At 37.6% G+C, this 23,852-nt stretch overlaps 5 protein-coding genes and 1 long non-coding RNA gene across 24 annotated transcripts in view; 3 read left to right on the top strand and 3 right to left on the bottom strand.

Moving 5' to 3' along the window:
* LOC104791269 (methylesterase 10) lies at window positions 69-1,376 on the top strand. Of its 2 annotated transcripts, XM_010517103.2 has the most exons (4): window positions 69-478; window positions 576-713; window positions 816-1,099; window positions 1,284-1,376. In XM_010517103.2, the coding sequence occupies exons 1-3, from the start codon at window positions 95-97 to the stop codon at window positions 1,095-1,097; spliced, it is 804 nt and encodes a 267-aa protein (XP_010515405.1). In that variant the 5' UTR covers window positions 69-94; the 3' UTR covers window positions 1,098-1,099; window positions 1,284-1,376. The 2 variants fall into 2 exon arrangements, with proteins under 2 accessions (XP_010515405.1, XP_019102318.1); XM_019246773.1 differs by lacking the exon at window positions 1,284-1,376 and having other exon boundaries at window positions 816-1,114.
* On the bottom strand, window positions 1,099-17,945 carry LOC104791270. 18 transcript variants are annotated; one of them, XM_010517108.2, is made up of 20 exons: window positions 17,048-17,944; window positions 16,249-16,873; window positions 9,443-9,807; window positions 9,222-9,286; window positions 8,987-9,044; window positions 8,752-8,813; window positions 8,222-8,614; window positions 8,062-8,127; window positions 7,921-7,974; window positions 7,763-7,840; window positions 7,533-7,619; window positions 6,881-7,456; window positions 6,348-6,779; window positions 6,188-6,249; window positions 5,998-6,103; window positions 5,796-5,875; window positions 1,875-2,120; window positions 1,730-1,785; window positions 1,447-1,623; window positions 1,099-1,358 (listed from the first exon to the last, which is right to left on the bottom strand). In XM_010517108.2, the coding sequence occupies exons 7-18, from the start codon at window positions 8,285-8,287 to the stop codon at window positions 1,746-1,748; spliced, it is 1,893 nt and encodes a 630-aa protein (XP_010515410.1). In that variant the 5' UTR covers window positions 8,288-8,614; window positions 8,752-8,813; window positions 8,987-9,044; window positions 9,222-9,286; window positions 9,443-9,807; window positions 16,249-16,873; window positions 17,048-17,944; the 3' UTR covers window positions 1,099-1,358; window positions 1,447-1,623; window positions 1,730-1,745. The 18 variants fall into 18 exon arrangements, with proteins under 18 accessions (XP_010515410.1, XP_010515407.1, XP_010515409.1 ...); XM_010517105.2 differs by having other exon boundaries at window positions 8,987-9,286; window positions 9,443-9,538; window positions 9,623-9,807; XM_010517107.2 differs by having other exon boundaries at window positions 8,987-9,286; window positions 9,443-9,492; window positions 9,623-9,807.
* LOC104699041 (pentatricopeptide repeat-containing protein At3g50420) lies at window positions 9,669-12,328 on the top strand. Its single transcript, XM_010414394.2, has 2 exons — window positions 9,669-9,697; window positions 10,131-12,328. The coding sequence occupies exons 1-2, from the start codon at window positions 9,669-9,671 to the stop codon at window positions 12,199-12,201; spliced, it is 2,100 nt and encodes a 699-aa protein (XP_010412696.2). The 3' UTR covers window positions 12,202-12,328.
* On the bottom strand, window positions 18,554-19,874 carry LOC104791267 (dof zinc finger protein DOF3.4-like). Its single transcript, XM_010517102.2, has one exon. It carries the CDS (start codon window positions 19,570-19,572, stop codon window positions 18,808-18,810), a length of 765 nt encoding a protein of 254 aa, XP_010515404.1. The 5' UTR covers window positions 19,573-19,874; the 3' UTR covers window positions 18,554-18,807.
* The window catches only part of LOC104791266, a 2,307-nt gene continuing 475 nt past the window's right edge, over window positions 22,021-23,852 (top strand). The window contains exon 1 of the long non-coding RNA XR_768886.2: window positions 22,021-22,207. This is a non-coding gene — a long non-coding RNA (uncharacterized LOC104791266). The remainder of the gene's footprint in view (window positions 22,208-23,852) is intronic.
* On the bottom strand, window positions 23,151-23,845 carry LOC104791265 (GDSL esterase/lipase At3g50400-like). The gene is made up of 2 exons (XM_010517101.2): window positions 23,568-23,845; window positions 23,151-23,460 (listed from the first exon to the last, which is right to left on the bottom strand). The coding sequence occupies exons 1-2, from the start codon at window positions 23,824-23,826 to the stop codon at window positions 23,237-23,239; spliced, it is 483 nt and encodes a 160-aa protein (XP_010515403.1). The 5' UTR covers window positions 23,827-23,845; the 3' UTR covers window positions 23,151-23,236.

Below are 23,852 nucleotides of genomic sequence, written 5' to 3'. Positions count from 1 at the left end.
CACGTGTCCTCAATCAAACCAACGTGATGGGTATGGCTGCCTATATAACAACACGAATTGGACGAAGATAACATGACTTACCAAACAATACCAAATGCAAACACAACACATGCAGCAACAACAACTCCATCACTTCGTCTTTGTCCACGGCTCATGTCATGGAGCATGGTGCTGGTTCAAACTAGCTGCAAAGCTCAAGGGTGATGGTCAACGTGTGACAGCTATCGAGCTTGGTGGATCCGGGATCGACACGAGGCGGCTCGATGAGGTTCGTTTGGTGTCCGAGCATCTAGAGCCTTTGATGAGTTTCATGGAGTCTCTTCCTGAGAATGAGAAGGTGGTTCTCGTTGGTCATAGCTATGGTGGCATTGGAACTTCTCTCGCTATGGAAAGATTTCCGACCAAAGTCTCTGTTGGAGTCTTCCTCTCTGCTTATATGCCGCACCATGATTCTCCTCCAGCGGTTTTGATTCAAGAGGTCGCCGGAAATAAAATTATCTTTCTCTTATCTTCTCTTCAAGAGGTCGCATCCTCTTCAAGAGGTCGCATGTCACATTTTGTTTGTATATATGCAGTATTTTAAGAGACTACCAGATGGTTTCGCCATGGATAGTGAGTTTACATTCGAGGAAGGACCAGAACACCCTCCGAGTTCAGTTTTGTTCGGTACTAGTTTCATGAAGGAGAAGGCATATAGTAATTGCCAATTAGAGGTGAGTCTACAGTTATTATGATTATGGCATAGTTTGGTATTTCTATATGTGTTTAATCTTTGTGTTAGATCAAATGGTCACTGTTGGTAAATTTGATTGCAGGATCTAGAATTAGCCATGGCGTTGGTGAAACCGAGCTGGTTATACGCTAAGGAAATGGGAGGTGAAGATTTGATATCCAAGGAGAGGTATGGATCTGGAAAGAGAGTTTTTATTGTCTGTGAAGGCGACAATGTGCTTCCAGAGGAGATTCAGAAGTGGATGATTAGTAACTACGAGCCTAACGAAGTGAAGAGGATTGAAGAAGCTGGTCACATGGCTATGCTCACTAAGCCTCAACAGCTTTCTCAACTGCTACAGGAAATAGCAGCGAAGTATAACTAAATGTAAAATGATAACAACTGTGTTATGATTTGGGCTCAATTACATCTATGATATGAATAAGAGAGTTTCAATATTTGTGATTTTTTAATTATTTCTACACTGTAATTTTGATACTTCTTCATTGCTTACTGTATTTGGCTGGGGCAGTTTCATATTAGCTTGACCAGAGTATCTTATACCTTTCAGATTTGGATTATGGAGGCAAGAACATAATACTCTCTGTTTCATAGCAGGTGCACCAACAAAGAATTTAGGATCTCTCTGCAGAAACACAAACTCATGTCAGCTACACTTGTGTCACAACCCCCAAGAAAATTCGATTGGACATGAGATATTTTCTTTAACTTACATACAATTCAATTTGTGAGCCAATAGTTTGCAATTTGATCTGGAAAGGAGTCTTCTTTGTGTTGGCATCTGATCCTTCTCACTCAGAGAATCTCAGCTGAGAAGCTAAATTGAGAGGTTTAAAGACTTCTATCACCACATTTTTCTTGTCAATAAATGGAAACCTCTTGGGAAAATTCTATAGACTCCAAAGATTTCGAATATAAAGAAGAACAATTAAGCATATGACAATTTCCATATAACAGTTCTTTAGAATCCACATCCGAGTATGCAACTGAAATTACCTTTGGTCCAGATAAATTACCCGTTGGATAGACAGAGCTCTTGAAACCTTGACAAACTGCCTCAAAATAGACAAAAAGCTGTTAGATTAGGTGATTATATACATAGGGTGATGTTATTGTAGCGGTGATAGACTGATAGACTAACCGTCGAAGAAGAGCTTCTGGGTTATATGGAAATAGTTTCTTCTGATGTAGCTTAACAACTGAATTTTGCAACGAAAGCAGACAATCTTTGGCATCTTCAAAAGCCTGAGGATGTAGTTTACACTTCTTTTCAACCCCAGAAGTATGAAGCAAATGTTTTCTTCTCTTTGACGATGAAGCATTTGTACTTTCTTCAAATGGGAATTCCACAAATAGGGTCCATGAATCACAGACTGCCCGCAAACATCTACCAGGAAAATACAATGGATATTATTAAACAGGAATCAACAGAAACGCATTATGTTTTTTTGTAGCTAGAGAAATCATTCGAAGACTAGAGTCTGAGCTAACATGGCTGGTCTCACACAAACATAATAACAGATCATATCCAATCTTGATACGCAGGGATGGAGCAGTTGATATGCAAATAACATAAGAGAAAAAGGATGATAGAAGCAGTTCAATGGCTTAATCATATTTTTCTTAAGTATCAACTTAACAAAGGTTTAGTGTGAGAGTAAACCGGGGCTGGTTTAGCTTATTTCTTTCGTCTATCTATATATACAATGTAGAGAGGGTTAGAGAGCTCTATCGAGTATTTGGTGAGGTCTTTTAGGGGGAGTGGGAGGAGCTCCATTAACAAAATCCTCAGTTCCTTTTGTAATTCCAGTTCTATAATCTATCAAATCCTTTTCTATAAGCAAATCGTATCAAATTGGTATCAGAGCAGTTCGACCCAATGGGAGATGGTGATGGTTCTGTGGAGGTTCCTGTTTATTATGGTGATGAAGATCCGACGATGTGGATTTCATGGGTTGAAGATTACTTCACGGACCATGGATTCACAGAAGAGACAAAGATCTCTTTTGCATATGGATTTATGGAAGGTGTTGCTCTATTGTGGTTCCAGGAGTCACATGTTGCGTTTACAAGCTGGAATGAGATCAAGATCGGTCTGCTTCAACGATTCAGCAAAGGGAAAGAGAGCGTTGTGGCTGATCTAACGCAGAGTGATGAATTTGACTCTAAGATGAGCAGATGGACGAGCTGTTTGGACAAACTAGAGAAATATCTCCTAGAGACTGAGGAGTGTCTTGAAAAACCAAGTGGTGAAGAGAAGGAGAAGACTGCAGCAGCAGAAGTGGTGGTATGTCAAAGAGTCGCAGAAAAAGAAGATCTGTTGGATAATATCTTCCAAAAAGAACAAATGGGTGTGCAAAAAGAGCCAGATATTGAGAAGAGTGAACATGTCCACCAAGTGTTCGATCAAATGCCTATGGAAAGAAAAGTGAACACGAAGAAGAAAAAGAAGAAGAGATGGAAAACGTTTTCAAAGATTGATGGGTCTGAAAGTGGTTTCAAACTCAAAGGAGATACAGGCTTTGTGGAGCTATTGACAAAGAGAATAGAAGAACATATGAACTTCTATTTGCCGCAGGTGTTAGAGGAACATCGAAACCATAGGGAACAAGCAGCTAAGCCAAATCATGTATACCAGGTGTTCGAGGAATTGTCTCAAAGAGGGAAAAAGACTACCACGAAGAGAATTCGGAAGAAGTTCACAAAGGCTAAGGGGTTTAAATACAAAGCTGGAATAGTGAAATTGGGGACCTCTCGAATCCAGATGAAGAACATACATGACAGACCAGACACTACTATATTGGTCTATGCTGGAAAAAACTATCATTTGCTATCTGCCAGCCAAGTATTTAACAAAAGGTTGAGGGGAGATAATAGACTCACGAGAAAGAAAAAGAAGAAGCCATGGAAGAATCATTCAAATAACTATAACCCACATGGAGTGGCAGAGGGATGTGTGAAAAGTGAAGGAGTGATGCTGAAAATTGTTGCAAAATGGTGGAACTGTGGTCTGTTGAAAGATTCGGTTGAGATGGGGAATAAGAAGACATGTGTCAAGATGAAGATGCACCACCGAACGTTCAACAAAAGGTTGTTGTGGCAAGGGTATCACGCACAACAGAAGAAAAACATGATGAAGATGGAGTATGCGAGCAAGGGTATCACGCACTACCTATATGTTCATCAATGGGTGTATGAAAAGCTGTCGTTGAGATATCTAACAGTTTTGAAGAAGCTCGCCAACTGGAGGAAACACAAATTCAAGCAAAAACGCAACAAGCATGAGAAGAAGAATAAAGAGAGGTTCTCTAGAAATCAGGTTGTCTTGACATTGAACTTTATACTCAAGTTCAAGTATTATGAGAAACGCGTCCAGGAATGGTGTAAGAAAGAGTCGTGGAAAGGAGAACATGTTGAGGTAGAGAGGAAGATAGACTATACCAAGCCACATAGGGTCAAGTGCAAAACTGTGAAGCTGGACTGGACAAAGCTAATTTGGCTTCGAAGATTGAACATGTTCATACGTGAAAGAATGGAGACAGTGAGAGGATCGCAGAGCCTTGACATGACGTACATGACAGTTGGCGAAATGACTGACATAATAGGGTTGATAAGCTGGGTTGTCGCGTATTTAGAGGAGCATGACAAACAAATGCATCAAGTGATCTTGGACGTGCTGAAAGTGGGAATCAGAACGGCTATGGAGATGATGAGTTGGTCTAGTAGAAAGAGACACAAATTTCGACATAAGCGCAAGTCGAAGCTGTTATGGGAATTGATGACAGTAGATAAGAAGCATTCCATGACTAGTGGGAAGAGAGTCAAATTTAAAAAGAAGTACAGGAACACTTGGGTGTTGCGAACGTATACGAAAGAAGAAACTCCACTAGGCAAAGGGTTAATGGAAACGACATATTTCAAAAGAACATGGGCCTTATCGCTCGGTAAAGAGTTTGCCATTGCTACCACAAGACATGCAGTTTGCATTGACGTTAACAAATGGATTCAGTTGTCAGTGCTGGGAATTGAAGAACTATTTAGTGCGGGCTTGAAAGCGTTGGATGGGAGGCAGGGTGTTAGCCTGGAGATAGTTCCCTTGGTTCTTAGTGCAGGTTTCATGGGTGGTGATGATTCTTCTCTGGAAATTGTTGCTGCAATGGAGGTCTCAGCAAACAGAAGCATACAGTTTCATTTACCTACAATACTGCAAGTGGATGGGTTTGCCTACACTACTGCAAGTGGAAGGGCGAATGAATTTCAAATAGTGCTAAAAATCAGTGTGGCTGTTGTTAGTGGAAAAATAGAAGTTAAGCTGATGGAGAGGGGGTTTCTTGTTGTCTATCTAAACAAGGTGGCTGAACGGGAAAAAGAAAAGAATGGCATGGCGTGGAAAATTCGTTATCTGGAGCAAAAACCTTGGGAGATAGAAATGGTGTTTCAACTGGATGATGTCACGGCCAAACAGATAATCATGTTGCCTAGTTCAGTGTCCTCTTTCGCAGAGAATATTAGTCATGACGAAATTGAAGACATGTTGACGTGTGAGACTCTGATACAAGCAAGAGACGTAATGTTGGCGCAGCTAAAGGAAAATCTCCAAGTCATATCAGAGCTGAATTTGGATTTGGAGGCCAGGGACAATCTGAAAACAGGGCATGAAGAGTTGTTGCTGAAGCGGGAAGTGATGCCATATTTTGAATGTCCTGGGAAGCTCAAAGAAGGGGTTGGCTAAACAGTTTGCTCATTTCAACCTTGAGGACAAGGTTGTTTTCAAAGGCAGAGGTATTGATAGAAGCAGTTCAATGGCTTAATCATATTTTTCTTAAGTATCAACTTAACAAAGGTTTAGTGTGAGAGTAAACCGGGGCTGGTTTAGCTTATTTCTTTCGTCTATCTATATATACAATGTAGAGAGGGTTAGAGAGCTCTATCGAGTATTTGGTGAGGTCTTTTAGGGGGAGTGGGAGGAGCTCCATTAACAAAATCCTCAGTTCCTTTTGTAATTCCAGTTCTATAATCTATCAAATCCTTTTCTATAAGCAAATCGTATCAAAGGATTAACCTCAGCAGGTACTCTGCACAGCTAGCCCCGATGTCTTTAGATATTAGGTAATCAAGAAGGACTTGATGATCATAATGCAACTGACAATGGAAAAACAGATGTGTCGCATTAAGAAAACTCATCAGTGATTGAACAAATTACCAAAGCCTACATGGAACATAGCACAAGAGATTCCCTTATGTGAATGCTTTATGAAAATTACCTCTGAAAGAAATATACAGAATAGGACTACGGGATTGAACAAGGTTGATAAACGGAAGAGAATAGTTTGTTCCTCATCTTGACGCGAATGCCCTTCCACGTTAAGCCTTATAAGTTTAAAAAAAGCCCATAAGAGCTCACAGAAATCTGGGTAACTGTTTGCAGAAAAGGCAGTGTTTTACCATACTTACAGTTCTTCTCTATGCAATGGTACAGACAGGAGTTGCAGGAGGACTTTAAATAGTAGATCATCCTACAATTAAACATAGAGAAGATATAATAGAGATCTACTGTACGGTGTTAAACTAAAGCCCCAAAAACGAATTACAATACAGAATGATAAACTAAAACCTCATGCATGAACAACCGGACGAAGGATGCAGAAAAGACAACACTCTTCTTGGTATAAACTCTGTGGTCGGAAAATGTATCACCTGGAATCTGTCGTTCAATCCATTTAAACATCACTTCCATTCCTTTCTTACTACAATCAAACTCACAGTGCTCGTCGGTATGTCTACTCGAGTAAAGCAGAGTGAAGGAGCAACGTAGGAACAGAAACACAGACAGTCTTTGCAAATGATTAGAATGCGTCTCACTGACCTCCCTATCAGACAAACTCACAAAAAATGGCGAACCTTCCAAACAATTATCTTGGATGGGTTTAAAGCTCGTTAGGGTGTGTTGAAGAAAGCCTTGAAATTGGCGTTGCAAATATTGCAGCCATGAAAGAAGAATGGTACATTTTATATTGGACTGATAAGTGAGCCTGATCATTAGGACCTACAAAAAGGGGAAGACATTAGCGTAGGATGAACTTATTACTATCCTGAGAAATCTATAAACAAAGCAAAGATGATAACTGAACTTGTGGAAAAACGAACCAGCAACTTGTGACATAGGTATCTTGACATGGAAGAGCCACTTTGACTTTCTAACTTTGGATGGCACCAACGGAGGAGATCAGGAACAAGCTCGATGGTTTTTTGGAGGATCAAATGTGTAGGTTCAAAACCATCAGATTCTTCAGCAAAGGGAACCTGCTGAACCACGGAACAGAGAAACTGAACAAAGCTCCCAAGAAATACTGTTGCTTCCTCACAGTTTTTAGTGCTTCCAAAAGTTCCACTACGATGCTGATGAGAGAAAATAGCGTCCACTCGGCACCAAGGAACTTCTGCAAGTGTAGAGTTGACAGATTCCAAGTATACATCAAGAAGATCCTCATTTTCTTCTTGGCTCAATCGCTTCAATATATTACGAAGAACTCGAAAAATATCAGACACCATGTACCAGTTAGCCTTTTCCAGCTTACATTTAAGAACATCAGAACCCAAGAAATGTAGATCCGGACTTCCAAATCCAGTTGATGAAGAAACAGCAGGGATTGGGCAACTGTAGATAACTGCTAAGCACAAACATTCACAAAGCAAACGAATGAAATCATCCCATTGACTTCCCTAGGAAAACAAATAAGTAGGTATGAGTTTTGAAAGATACAACATTTCTAAAATCTCAAGTGAGACAGAGGCATACAGATTCAACAAGACACTCGGAAACTTCCACAAGAATGTTGCCAGCCAAATGTTTAACATGCACATTCTTCATACCCAACAAACCAACCTGCCAGAAAACCCCAGAGAAACCAAATCAAGCTAAAGGATAACTCCAAATCATAGACAACCCCTAAACGGCTAAACCATCAAAGGTACAATTTTTCTCTACTTGGGAACTCTCCCTTAGAGAACTAATAATGAGGAACTTACAAGATCAGCCACAACTCTTTCCAAGCAAAAAGCAGCATCAGTTTCATCCTCATGATCAACAGTCTCCTCTCCCTCTTCCTGTTGAACTTAACTAATCATCAACCAACCTTAGAATCAAACACACACACACAGGAGAATTATAAAAGAAGTGAACTCACCACCATCGAATCACTTGCAATTTCGCTAATCCAAGACTGAATCTCTCTCAACACCTAGGAAACCAACTCCGTTCATTAGAGAACCGGAGCTTCGAAGATTAACACACAAAGACCATAAACAATGCATCAACAAAGATGTACCTGAGATAGAGAAAGAAGCAAATATTTCTCCGCTTCCTTCGTCGGCGAACTCATCTCTTCTCTTTCCTACATGACGTTTATACAAAAACAACATAAACAATTTAAATTACGCTAACTCACAACGAAACGGAATACAAAGAGTTGGAGAATTATTACTCACGGCGTATCCTCGAACACAACGATCGATCAAGAGATGAAGACGAGTTGCTATCTTCCCGGTAACCATATTCTCCGGCGACTGTTCTCTCTCTCTCGCCGCCGGCAATAAACCCTTTATTTTTTTGGGAATTTTGTTAGAAGTGCCCTTCTGAGAGTTAAAGTTGCAGAAATGCCACTTTTGTTATTTTCTTTTCAATTATGCCATTTCGTGTTTTTACTTCATACGATCAAAATACTATAATACTCATTATAAAAAAAAATCATTAATTTTTGGGCAAATAATTCTTTCTTTAATTATCATTATTTATATATGTAGATATAAAAGAGACTAAAGTTGGTGGAGTTCTCCAGATCAGTAATATAGTTGTCTTCCGAGAATTCATCAATTTCAAGTCTGCGCAATAGACAACAAACATGTTAGTTTGATGGACTTAATATTTTTTTAAATAAATTGGTCATCTAGAAGTTAATAGACAAGATGAGTTGGAAAGATAATAGTAAGCCTACTGTGGTCCACCAACAGAGACATACCTTCTCTGTGTATCATTGTTGTCCTCCGAGAGTTCACCAATGTTAGGTTGAACGTCTTCGGACTTGTGCGATGGACAAAACACATGTGAGTTTGATGGACTTAAGATATTAAAATAAAATTTGGTTCATCAGGAACTTAATAGACAACATGGTTGGATAGACAAAAAAATTAAGTGGTCCATAAATGAAAATCTAGTGGACAAAACAAAGATAAAGCTGGTCCATAGAAGCATACCTTCAATGTGTAGTAACATTGTTGTCCTCCGGGAGTTCTCAAATGTCAATATGAACGTCTTAGATAGATAACATACATGTTAGTGTGATGGACTTAATGTTCTAAACTAAAAAGTGGTCCACCAGGAACTTAACAGACAACATGATTGGATAGAAAAAAAAGCAAGTGTATTATGGTCCAGAAATGAAAATGCAGTGGATTAAACCAAATATAAGACTTGTCCAAAGAGACGTACCTTTTTTGTGTAGTAACATTGTTGTCCTTCAGGAGTTCACCAGTGTCATCCTGAACATTTTTAGACTTGTATGATAGACAACAAATATGTTAGTATGATGGACTTAATGTTATTTACTAAAAAAAAATTGGTCTGTCAGGAACTTAATAGATAACATCGTTGGATAGATAAAAGTAAGCATACTTTGGATCAAAAAGATAAAAACTAGTCCATAAAGATACCTTCTTTTGTCAATCATATTGTTATCCTTCGTGAATTCTCCAATGTCAAACTACCAATTGCAATAAACTTCATACGTCAGCAAAAGCGGATCTGGTCTAATATAAGGACAAGTTTTGTCCGTCAGAAAAACGGGTCTGGTCCACTAAATAGGTTGAAGGACAAGTTTGTGGTGGACAAACCTGGCTAGGCGTTGGATCTGGTCCTTCGAAGTTCCAACCTAGCAGCATGTGTTCAACGTTGCATCAGATCTCATCGTGAGTTCTAAGAGTTTGTCAACATCTCCTTTGATGGCCTTGTTGCTGCAGAAACCAATCTTTGGAGGTTTTTCTTGATTTCTCTGGCGCTTTCGTCAAATCTTCAACTTCTTTATTATAAGGTTACAAATAGGGAATAAAATGAAAAGAAAAAATAAAAAAAAGTGGGATAAGATTAGGTTTTTGTAATTGAGAAGGTGGGAGAGAGAGGATAATTTGGTAATTTCAAATTGAGGTTGTGGCACTCGGGAAAAGAATTTTGCAAAAATAGCATCTTTCACAAGTTTAGACACTGTTCATGGTACATCTAATAAATTTCTGTTCTTTTTTTTTGTAAGGAGAGACCAGAAAAAAACGCACCGTTTTCAAAAGTAACAGAGATTTTATTAAAACGCGGCGTTTTAGGTTCCTCTGCGTTCCCCAAACTTTGAAGCCTTCTGTTAGCATTTTTTATGCCATTGAACGAAGTAGCCTCCTCCGTAGTTGAACTTACACGGAAATGCGTATCGTTTACGGCACTAAAACGGGCGCGTCAGCTCCACGCTCTCGTCATCACCGCCGGCGCCGGCGCAGATTCCGAGTCTCCGTTCGCTAACAACAACCTCATTTCGATGTACGTTAGGTGTGGTTATCTAGAACAAGCACGGAAAGTGCTCGACAAAATGCCTCAGAGAAACGTGGTTTCTTATAATGCGCTTTACTCAGCGTATTCCCGTAACTCAGATTATGCAAGTTATGCATTTAGTTTGATAACCCATATGGCATCTGATTCCTTGAAGCCTAATAGTTCGACTTTCACTAGTTTAGTGCAAGTATGTACTGTGCTTCAAGATGTTTTAATGGGATCATCACTACATTCTCAGATTATAAAGCTTGGATATTTAGATAATGTGGTTGTCCAGACATCGGTTTTGGGGATGTACTCTAGTTGTGGGGACTTAGAATCTGCGAGGAGAATGTTTGAGTGTGTAAATGATGGAGATGCGGTGGCCTGGAACACAATCATAGTTGGGAGTTTGAGAAATGATAAGATAGAAGATGGGCTTATGCTCTTTGGAAACATGTTGATGTCTGGTGTTGATCCAACGCAGTTCACGTATTCGATGGTGCTGAATGCTTGTAGTAAACTGGGAAGCTATTCACTGGGGAAGCTAATCCATGCCCGGATAATAATAGTCTCCGATCATTTAGCTGATTTACCTGTTGAAAATGCTCTTCTTGACATGTACTGCAGTTGTGGAGACATAAAAGAAGCATTCTATGTCTTTGAGAGGATTCGTAAACCAAATTTGGTTTCATGGAACTCGATTATTTCAGGGTGCTCAGAGAACGGCTTTGGAGAGCAAGCGATTTTAATGTATAGAAGGTTACAGAGGATGTCCATGCCTCGTCCGGATGAATATACTTTCTCTGCTGCTATATCTGCGACAGCGGAACCTGAATGGTCTTTTCATGGGAAGCTTCTCCATGGACAAGTAACGAAATTAGGATATGAAAGGAGTGTTTTTGTGGGAACAACACTCTTGTCTATGTACTTCAAAAACGGGGAAGCTGATTCTGCGCAGAAGGTGTTTGGTGTGATCGCAGAAAGGGATGTTGTTCTCTGGACTGAGATGATCGTAGGACATTCTAGACTAGGAAATGGTGAATACGCGGTCCAACTCTTCATTGAAATGTACAGAGAAAAAAATACAACTGATGGTTTTTCACTGAGCAGTGTCTTAGGAGCATGTTCAGACATGGCAATGTTAAGACAAGGTGAAGTGTTTCAATCTCTTGCCATAAAGACGGGATTAGATAGTGTTATGTCAGTATGTGGAGCCCTAGTAGACATGTATGGGAAAAATGGCAAATACGAAATTGCAGAATCAGTATTCTCTCTTGTGTCAAATCCGGATTTGAAATGTTGGAACTCAATGCTTGGAGCTTATAGTCATCATGGAATGGTAGAAAAGGCTCTGAGTTTCTTCGAGCAAATACTTGTAAACGGTTTCAGACCAGATGCTATAACATACTTGTCTCTACTAGCAGCCTGCAGCCACAGGGGATCAACGCAGGAAGGTAAGTTCTTGTGGAACCAAATGAAGGGAAGTGGCATCAAAGCAGGGTTGAAGCATTATTCTTGCATGGTGAGTTTGGTATCAAAAGCTGGGTTATTAGATGAAGCACTTGAACTGATAGAACAATCTCCTCCAGAGAACAACCAGGCAGAGCTCTGGAGAACTCTGCTAAGCGCCTGCGTTAACACAAGAAATTTGCAGATGGGACTGTATGCAGCTGAGCAAATACTAAAACTTGATCCAGAAGACACTGCAACACACATTTTACTATCGAATTTATACGCGGTTAATGGGAGATGGGAAGATGTAGCAGAGATGAGAAGGAAGATTAGAGGATTAGCTTCTGCTAAAGATCCAGGATTGAGCTGGATTGAAGTGAACAACAACAATACACAAGTTTTTTCCTCTGGAGACCAGTCTAACACAGAAATAAGTCAAGCTTAAGATGAATTACATAGGTTAAAGAGTAGTATGTTGTATAGAGATCACCATCCGATGAACAAGATTCATTCCTTATAACACTTGTTTGTTCAGACTAAAAAGTTGTTCTAAAGAAGTATTGTCATTTCAATTCGAAATCACTTGTGAAACTGAGGAGAAAGTTACAAAAGTAAGCCAAAAAAAAACACAAACTTCGATACAGTAGTATACTTTGTTAATCTGGATGATTTACTTTCATGAGCTAAAACATGACTTTTTAAGCAAAACAGAAGAAACAAAGACTAATTTGTGACTCTGTTCTTCAAGGTGCCTTGTTTGATATTTGTACTTGTGTTTTACAAATATAGGGATTTCAAATCCAATCAATAATATAAAATTTCAATAAGCCTGTTTAAGAAATTCCAATCAATAGTATTATTAATAGGTTGTCGATTGCTTTGTAGCCCAAATATAATAGAGAAAAAGAACAACTCAAATACCTATCGTGTGAGGATATCCCCATGTGGAAGGGTCAACACAATACCTATCGTGAGAGGTTCATAACTAAGGAGACCATTACTCTGCTTCGTGAATCTCAGCCGGCGGAACCTTGGTCTCAAAGTGTCTGGTTCATGCATGCAACCCCCAAGTATGCGTTTGTATCCTGGCTGGCTGTTAAGAATCGACTTCCTACGGGGGACCGCATGCAACGATGGAATACCAATCAACAAACAGATTGTGTTTTTTGTGGTTCTGTAGAAACCCGTGATCACCTCTTCTTTTCCTGTCCGTATGCCGCAGCGGTATGGGTTCCACTTGCGACTAGACTCCTTGGAAATCTTTTCACAATTGATTGGAACACTCTTCAGGCTACACTCCGCAATACCAACATGGATAGAATCTGTCTCTTCACTATTCGTTATAGTTACCAAACCATGGTCTATCATCTTTGGCATGAACGCAACAAGCGAAGACATGGAGCAACTACCATACCCTCTTCTCATCTGGTCAAGCTCATTGACAAGATAGTACGCAACAGGTTCACTTCAATCCGCAACCTGGGAAACTACTCTTACGACGATGGGCTGACCTTATGGTTTGCCACTCGCCCTACTTGACTCATCTCTTCTGTAAATCTTGTCTTCTCTTTTTTCGGTTTTGTTTAAGCAAACTCAAAAACTGGTAATAGTCATTGTAAAACAGTCTTTTTTGGTTTGAATTAATTTAACATTCAATTCAAAAAAAAATCGAAAAGGTATTTTATAAATATCCGAATGGATGTTAGAGTCAATATCCAAAAACTCTGAAATCCAAAAAAATCCGAACCGAATCCGATTCGATATCCGAACGCCCAGGCCTATTCATAACCCATTTTTATTCATTTGATAACTCTTATCTTATTTGTACATATCTACATGAACTTATAATGGACTTTTACAATTTTTATTTTATATTATTTGAATTAAACAGTATATATACAAAGTTAAAATTGGTGGTTAATTCTCTCTATGAGCGTACTTGTTGAATAATGATGAAAAGTGAAGACAACATATTTAAATCCACTAGGCAAAATCATCTCCTTGATTTTTAGTCACGGTCCGTAACTTAATAAATTGCTAATTTAGGAGTAGTGTCAATATGTATAATGGTAATATCAAGAAGCCAAAAAAACTATATTATACTAATATATATATCGATTTCAGTCTCTACAAATGATATAGTTGTAAATAAATGAAAGGGTAACCAATTTGATTTTCGCTTCATACCAGTAACGATTTTTTAACTTACAATTATTAATTTGGTTATCAAGATACATATGTTCTAACAATCAAAAGTTCATGTGATGATGTGGAGTCAATAGTTTGATATGCATGTAAGGTAAATTGACTAAATTCACTAATTAAACATGGAACTACGCGTACAGAATGTGATTATGGTTCTTATATCAATTCATATATCTTAACAAGTCTTTATTATAATTATATTTAAGAAAATCCAATCAATAATACAAATATCAGAATTTAAAATATATGAATTGGGAATATATTTAAAATATATCTTAATAAGCCTTTATACTTATTCTAGTCACTCAAGACTCTTAGGGCAACTCCATTGGTGGAGTGTTAGCAAAGTTGCTAAGAACAATAATTTTGCATAAAAGTAAATAAAAGTGAAGTTAACAACTTTTTAAGAAACTTTCTATTTTTATGGGTCCATTGGTAGTATCTAAAATTGGGGTCCTTAATTCAAAAAATTTATTTTGGAAATTATTAAAGTTAATAAATTTTGTTTAATAAATTTTGTTTAATATTATATATTTATAAAAACTTGAAAATGAATATATTTCATAAGATTTTAAACAATTAATACATAAAAGTATATTTAAAACACATTACAAACACAATTAATTGTAATCTTGATTGGTGCCAAATTTCTGCCATATATTCTCAACCAAATCATCTTTCAATTTTTGATATATTTTTCAATCATGAACTTCATTTCGTCTGTTCATTATCATTATGTTAGTGAGATTTGAAGACATATCTGTTGAATATGCGAGATCAACTTGTGAAGTTCTGCTTGTGCGAATGTTGCAGCATCAAACTGAGTAGTGTACTCATCTCGTTCATCTTCTACTATCATATTGTGCAATATGATACACACTCTTATTATTTTTCCAATTTTTACCTTATCATGGACAAGAGCTGGATTCTTTACTATGGCAAATCGAGCTTGTAAGACGCCAAAAGCACGCTCGACATCTTTATGTGTGGCTTCTTGACATGTAGCAAATAAAGATGATTTCGGATCTTGTGGCATTGGAATTGATTGGATAAAAATAGCCCAATTAGGATAAATACCATCCGTGAGATAGTAAGCCATATGATATGCTCGTCCATTGACAAAGAATTTCACTTTAGGAGCTATACCTTGTAATACGTCATCAAAAACTGGTGAGCGATCGAGAACATTGATATCGTTCAATGTTCCTGGAGGTCCAAAAAATGTGTGTCATATCCAAAGGTCTTGTGAAGCTACAGCCTCTAAAACAATTGTTGGCTTTCCAGATCCACGTGTGTATTGACCTTTCCATGCGGTCGGACAATTCTTCCACTCCCAATGCATACAATCTATGCTGCCTATCATCCCGGGAAATCCGCGCAACTCTCCAATATCGAGTAGTCGTTGAAGATCTTCTGTTGTGGGTCTTCGGAGGTACTCATCTCCAAATAAATTAATGACTCCTTCAACAAACTGTTCCAAGCATAACATCGCCGTGCTTTCAGCAAGCCGGAGATATTCGTCAAACGCATCAGCTGCACAACCATATGCCATCATACGGATTGCTGCTGTAGATTTTTGTAGTGCAGAGAGACCTAACCTTCCAGTAGCATTTTTTCGTTGTTGAAAGTACGGAACTTCAGCGGAGAGTCGCTCAACGATACGCAAGAACAAGCTTTTGTTCATTCTAAAACGGCGACGAAAGAGGCGAGGAGAATATGTTGCATCTTCACTGAAATAATCGTTAACAGATCCATAAAACCCAAAGTTTCACTAAATGGATCCATAGCCAAGTTTCTAGTTGGTGTTTAAAAGAAAGAAAGAAGGTTGTAATAATTAGGCGTGATTATGGTTTGTGCTTAAAGGGATGGAAGAGTAAGAAGAATCGTGTATGTTTAAAGGAAGAGATAGAAGGCGTGTTTATGGTTTGTGTTTAAAGGAGAAGGAAGAGCAAAACCTAAAGACTAGCAATCAATGGTGCAATTGGAGTTTATGGTTAAAGGTCACATAACTAGCAATCAGTGGGCCTAATAAGTTTTTACCTAATGACACAAAACCAACCATTTATCATAGAGCACAACCATTTATCACATAGCAAAACCATTTAACACAAAGTAGAAGTAATGGTACACTAAATAATGATTTGACAGTTAGCTACATATCAAACAAAATTAAATAAGAAAACCATTCAAAGCTCTCCTTAGGTAAGCATTTAATAAGCTAGTGAGACTACTTCCAATTGGTTTGTTAAATGAGATTAACATTGACAAAAGAGAATATAGAGGATACCTTGCTTTTGCTGTCATTGCATTCGGATCAAATTGTCCTCCTCACACCCAATACGTCACCAAGGAGTCAGAGCTGTACTGGGAAAGATAGACACTGATGAAACGACGAAGAACATCACCGGAAGCCATGGAGGTCGTAGGAACTGCAACTAGATCTCGTTGGTGCTTTCTTGACTTCAGAGCTTGGAGGATCACTGCAAAGCAAAAGAAATACTAAGATAACACAAAAGGACCTTAAGAAAAAACGAATCTTAAAAACAAACACCAAACAATTAAATCAAACTACAACAAATATAGCAATTAGCTCAAACCTATTTTCATCCTGATAATTATAAACACAAATAACAAGAACACAAATCTAGAGGATACCTTACACAAGTCAGAACAAGAACAAATTCCTCACAAGCTTCCTTTAACGTTTTGTATATTTTTTTTTTATGCAGAGCTCTACTTCAATTAAACAAATTCGAAGCTAAAAAAACCCAGGAAACAAAATAAAAAAAGAGAGAGGAAAAGCTTGAAAGAGAGAACGTCCTTGAGAAAGGAGACGATTAGCATCGCATAGATCTCTAGCTTTGGTAACTTCAATTCCCAATCGTTTTAAGAAGATGATAACCCATCTGAAACTAAAACATTAATACATGAAGTCAAGCATTAGCAATTAGCAATTCCCAATCGGCTAAACAACCTAGAACTCTAATTTTGTTAACATCAATTCCCAGTTCGTTTAACCCTAATTTCTTATCACATCAAAAACCTAATTCATCATGCTCTATAACTGAAATCAGAGAGATTCTTACCAATATAAACAGTTTGAAACATCATTTGACATCCACAATCGCCAAATAGAGAAAGAGACGAAGAGATGAAGTCGGAGAAAAGAGCGAGTAGAAGAAAAAAAATAAGTTATTTTTCTTTCATCCAATCAGAAGGCAACATGCATAGGATCCTTAATAGTTCTAAAACTCCTTTTGTAAACATCGATTGTTAACATTTTGCTTCACTTTTACATTTAATTATTTATTTGTATTGCTAAGCAACTTTGTCAACACTATCTAAATACCACCAATGGAGATGATCTTATTATTAAGATCCATGTAAAAAAAAAAAGAACAACTCAAATCGAAAAGGGATAATAATAATAATAATCAAAAGACTAGTACTGATTATTAGATTGGCTTCAAAGACGTGATTTTAGTGTTGGATGTTGGATGCATGGTCAGGTGTCCTTGCAGCATATTTAAGATCAAGTTCACGTGTCCTTGCAGCATATATAAGATCGATTTTTTTCATAAGCTCCACGGATTCCCTCTTGACAATTTCCAATTGGAGCTCACGTTCTTCAGGGGAAATCTCATCAAGATCATCAAGGGTTCTCAAGCTAGGGTCGTGGAGGGATTTTGCCATGTGACATAACCAGTCCACGTAATCTTGCCCCTGGCGATGGCTACCAGCACACACGAGAAGTCTAGCAACAGCGGTCAGATCAATTCCCGCCTCAGACAACAATGCATATAGCTCCTCCGGTTTGTTCGCCGGCAAGTAGGGCGCAAACGCACACTCTCTTCTGCATTAAAGAAGATGATGAATACTACTATATAATTGAAGAGAAGATGGCGACGTAGATATATATACACACACACAAATATGGAAATTTTCAAAGCCCTCGATCTCCGTCGCATCCCAAAGGCTTTTTTTTTTTTTTGGATGCGCGATATCTCGCTCCATGTATTTATTATGAGTGAATATTTCCTATATGTTTAGGGAAAGTCAGAAACGCTTAGAAGAGATCATTCAAATATCTTTGTTAAAAGTACTATTCTCATTAAAAAAAAAAAAAAAAAAAAAAAAAAAAAAAAAGACTTATTCAAATATTAAACATCATTCTCTATTAGAGTGTTTTGAGATTTAAATTTGAATAGGAGATGGGAAGATGTAGCAGAGATGAGAAGGAAGATTAGAGGATTAGCTTCTGCTAAAGATCCAGGATTGAGCTGGATTGAAGTGAACAACACAACAACACACAAGTTTTCTCCTCTGGTAACACAGAAGTAAGTCGAGCTCAAGATGAATTACATAGGCTAAAGAGTAGTATGTTGTACAGAGATCACCATCCAATGAACAAGATTCATTCCTTATGCAGCAGAGAACAATACACAAGTTTTCTCCTCTGGAGACCAGTCTAACACAGAAGTAAGTCAAGCTCAAGATGAATTACATAGGCTAAAGAGTAGTATGTTGTATAGAGATCACCCATCCAATGAACAAGATTCATTCCTTATAACACTTGTTTGTTCAGATTCAAAGTTGTTATAACGAAGTATTGTCATTTCAATTCGAAATCACTTGTGAAACAGAGGAGAAAGTAACAATCGAAAGATCATAGAGTAAAAAAAACACAAACTTTCTCTGTTTTCTAGTTTCCGAACACAAGTACTAAAATGACAAAGACACACTAAGAGATCAAAGAACAGAAACCCCAAACAGAGAGACTAAAAAAAAAAAAGGCAAAGAAACTGAAACCCTCTAGCAAAGACAAAAGCTTTGATGTAAAGTCATCTCATTTGAGTGAGTTCCCTGGTGTCGTGATGGAGAGATCCGGCCAAGCAAAGTACTCACCAGAGACAAACCCACCGCCGACGTTGCTCTCTAAGCCCTCGAACTGCCACGTGGCTGGCATCGGAACAGCGTGATGACCACCGTTACTCCCTACATTCGTCGTCCCAGCATCACCCACAGTTGAAAACGGCCACATCGCTCTTCCAAGCCCAAAGCTGACTTCATCAAAACCCGAACCGAGTCCGATTCCGAATCCGCCGAGTCCAATAACCGAACCGGATCCGTTTGTGGCCGTCGCAGCAGCGTTAGGGTTCAACAGAGAGGTGAAACTCCCGCAGAGAGACAAAGCACTCCCCTTTGCGTCACTTTCAACGCTGTGAGTACAGCCGTTAGAGATAGACGACTGAGGGAAGAGAACAGGCGTAACGCAACGAACGCCGTTAGCGGAAGAGACGACAGAGTTAACGGCAGAAACAGAGGAGGCTGAGTTGGAGGAGGAGCAAGTACGGGAGCGTTTAGCGCCTTTGCGAGTACCACCGCCGATGGGAATGTCACGGAGAGTACCACCGTGAGTCCAGTAACGACGACAGCCTTTGCAGAAGTGACGAGGCTGAGAGAAGTTGTAGTTGTTGTAGTAACAGAACTTGGTGTTGTTTGAGTCACAACGAGGACAAGGAAGCTGCTCTTGCTGCTCAGTGTTCGGAACTGCTACACCGTGAGGCTTCATAACTATCCGCCGTGAGTCACCGGAGTCAGACGTCGGCATAACCGGAGAAAAAATGGAAGCTTTTTTGTTTTTTTTATGCGAGTTGAAAGAGCGGGAATCGAAGGTTAAAGGTTGAAGCTTTATTGTTTGGGTTTGTTATAGAGAGGTAAAGGTTGAAACTTTAGGGTACGAGAGACGGAGAGAGTGAGATTTTTTGGTTTTTATGGAGATGAGAGAAGAGGACAGAGAGAGAGAGAGACATGCGCAGATAGAAATGGGGATGGAGAAGAAAGTTTCAGGCTTTATTTTATTTTTTTTGACAGAGGGTGTTTGGTTAATTTTAGAGGCCACGCTCTTGTCTTTTAATTTTGTCTTTTTATAAAGATTTTTTTGTTAGGAATTGGTTGAGTCGGCTATGGGTTATTGTAAACAGTGATACGCTCTGTTTTTTTCATCCCTATGAATGAACACTACGAAGTCGGCTCTCTTCATACGTAGACGGCTCTGTTTTCAAAGTTTTCAGTTTTGAACAATGAATAAAAAACATTAAAAGTAATCACATTAATAATACATTAATTACTTAAGTGCCTGGTGGTGAACATGAAGGTAACATATTTTCTTATGATCGTCGCAATATTTGACTATAGTGTGTAGTGTGGCACACTATCTCACATATTTGATGCATATGGAAAATGAGAAACGACCAAAAAAAAAACTTCAACGAGGTAATGATTCACCGTTGTGGTTTTGTTGATATAATTTTTGGTACCTGCCTAAATCATCTGAAAAAAAACATCATGATATATATTTTAGTCTTGTCTTTACCAACCTTATAAATCAGTTTTTTGACAAAGGAGAAAAAGATAATTATTGTACTTATGTGACTAATAATGTTGAAAGTTTGGTCATGACGTTTGCTTTTATATATGTTTAAAGTTTAAATTACTACTAGTAATGAACAACAGTCAAAACACTCAAAACTAATAATAATGACATAAGTAATTTTTATCTTCTTCTGTGTAATAACGAAGACACGTTGATTATAAAAACCAAAAAAAAACAAAATGATAGAGTAGGTCGCAGTAGGCAACACAGGTAAAAGACTATTGAGGTTATCAATGTGTACGGTCATTTCCAAGTAATTCTACATTTATCTTTTGAGAATCTTTCGATTTTTATTTAAATTTTTCATGCTTATATTTTATATACAATAAATTTATATAATTATATAACTAATTACTATTGATTTCGCTTTTGACTAATATTTTGTTTTGCTAAAGAAAAAACAAGTATTTTAGTATTCGTAAATCTCCTAACTTATAGTATAGTTTTTATTCAAATGAATGATTTTGTGTAACTCATAAAAAAAAATCAATATTTTTGTGTCGTAAGCGTAAATCATCGGCAATTAAAAAAGATAAAATGAATGTTCCAGAAAGTTGGAAACAAGGGACACGTTTTTCTATCGTCTTCGTTACAAAAAAATATTTGAAAAATGGTTAATTGGATTTATTGTATTACTTTATTTGAGAACGAAAATTAAAGTACTGTTTTATAATTTGTTGGATCAATCACGCAGGCTTTTGAAATTAAAGTCCAAAAAAAATTGATCTTGTTTCATTTGTTCGCTGTCTTAGAAAAGACAATACTATATTGTTATGTACCAGAAACCTTTTGTTTGTTTATTACTCTATTTATCGATTGTTCCCTTTCGAATACTTTACAAATTTTAATTCAAACTGTATATAGACAGGTGACACAGTCGCTTATCAATTTTTGTGTTTTTAATTTTAAAACGGTAGTGGCGGTGGGCGGTGTGGACTATGCTCGTGTTTTCATCACTAAATTTGTATTACTATGAATGATCATTGATCTAACTATATAACTACATTCGCGTTAGAAATTATTACGTTGATTTGATTATGACAACCGAAATCAGAATCTATCTTAGTCAATATACAACAACCAAATTTGTAGTGGAGTTTGATCTCTCAAGGACCACAATAAACACACTAAACCTAAGCAATATATATTTTATTATACTAAGATTTTAAAGTAAACATCATAGGACGAAACAAACATATAACCTTTTTTTCTAAGAAACATGTTACATGTAACAAAAAAAGTTGTTCATAAGAAACTCATACGTTTTAAACCATAAGTCTCGTTTTTTTCATTTTGTTACATATGGAAAACACATAAGATGAGTATGACAATTGTGTGATCTAGAGTAATAGGATTGTTTCATGTTTAGTTCGAAATAGAGATTGAAGAACTTGTTAATAGAGAGATAAGGAAGAGTCCGCAATCAGAGGAAAAATTGTGTAATAATAATTCTTCACGCCTTGTCCCGACACTTCCCATCATTCTGTCTCTCTCCGCATTTCTCGTTCGTTCTTATCTTTTCTTTATAAACAAACAAATGTATAGAAATATATTATTATTGACGACTTTTAAGAACGTCAAGAGTTACCCTATAAGACTCATAAGATGACTAAGACAAACAAATCCTAGTATGTTTTTTTTTGTTTTTAAAGTAGAGTATTCTCATACTGGTCTGGTCCATATAAATGTTGTGACAAAAACCTTACAAATACGTACGTTACGTAGCAAAACGGGTAAGAGAGAGAGAAAAAAAAAAACAAAACTGGTCAAGGAGACAAGAGTGAAGCTGTCGGGGTCGGGATCGAAGGAGGTGGATAAGCACGCGCGGCCGGAGGATGATATGACCCACACTTGACACTACTGAGCCACCTCTTCCCCCACTTCAACGACTTTCTCTCTCTTCTCTCAAGTCGCTTTCACACCCAAAAACAACGAAACTTGTAGAAAGAGAGAGAGAGGTGTGGTGTGGTGTGGCATGGTTTGTGTGTGTTGGTGCTATGGGACGATGTGTCCTATTTGTTTTTGCAGCCGTCCTTTCGTTGTCGGATATTCGGGTCCGGACTCCGGACCGGTCCTATCAGATCAAAACCACTGACACCCTCCCCCTTATTCCCTCCTTCTCTTTCTTCTTGTCTTTTTCTTCCTCAATCCACTCTGTTTTCTGATTCCAATTGATCCAATCCAAGGGGTACGTTTTTTTTTGTTTGTCCTTTGAACGTGCATGAAAGAGAGCCAAAGAGGGCTAGCTTCGTCTTTTTCACGTTTATCTTTTCTGGTATTAACCCAACGGTCCAATATTTTTTTATCCTCGGTTACCAAAAATAAACAAGTATATAACTGATTATTCCCTTCGCTTTTCTATAATTTACTTTGTTTTTTTTGCTTAAAAAAATGTGAGTGAGTTCTTTTACTCATTTAGACTAGTGTGATTCTTAGTATCCGACACTTGTAGATTCCAAGACAAGACAAACATCTCTCTAAAATATCACTTCAAACGTTAATAAACCATACCTTAGATTTGTTGCGCTTGAACATATTATATGAAACTAAACCACACAATCTACAATATAATTTGAATCAGAAAAATATGTTACAAATGTTTTTAAAGGTACTATATATAACCATTTTCATAAAACAAATAAGAAAGATTCTCACAACAGTCGAAAAAAAAGAAATTACATTTATAAAAAAAAATAAGACAAAAAATGGGTAAAATCTCAAAGGNGTAATTTTTCAAATTGTAAAACATATACACAAGTCCATTTTGCATATGTGTGTACACAACCAAACATAAATTCGGAGTCAAAAAGCAAAATTTAACACATATTTATAAAAATAATTAACATAGAATTTTATGTAAACGTTTACCACCAACCAAACGTGACAAGTAATATACGACAGATAATGTGTGCATGGACACGAAGAGGCTTACAAATACACTTCCTGTAGCATTGAGAATTCCACCAGCACCTGATGCATAGTTCACACCATTTAATATTGCTTCACCACTTGCATTTGGTGCTAAATATGGAACTGCATAACTTGGCTGCCCTAACTTTTCTCCTATACACAACAATATAAAATTTAAATAAACATTAGCATGGATGATAATGAAATAAAAATGAAATTTTGATTTATATTTTGGATGCAACACTTTTTGTTAATATTACCAACGATGTCAGCTATGGTACGACCATTGGTAAACCGGCCGGTTGGATTTCCACGAGATGGTTTGAAATCGATGCCGTTAGGAGGACTATTGGCTCTAGACAACGTTTGAAAGTAATTATTATTTCCTGCATCTACAAGTGAATCACCGAAGACGAATGATGCGGCTAAGGCGTTTTTGTCTCCTGCGCTAGCAACTCCGAAAAATATCGTTCCAAAGAAGAAGAATGGGACGAAGAAATTAGTTTTTTTCATTGTCATGAATATATGATGATTCTGATTTTTAA

This window comes from Camelina sativa, chromosome 6, assembly GCF_000633955.1.
Source record: "Camelina sativa cultivar DH55 chromosome 6, Cs, whole genome shotgun sequence".
In the NCBI taxonomy this organism is placed as follows: domain Eukaryota; kingdom Viridiplantae; phylum Streptophyta; class Magnoliopsida; order Brassicales; family Brassicaceae; genus Camelina; species Camelina sativa.
The sequence above is the reverse complement of the archived record's forward strand: the minus strand, read 5'-3'. Positions and strand labels throughout refer to the sequence as shown.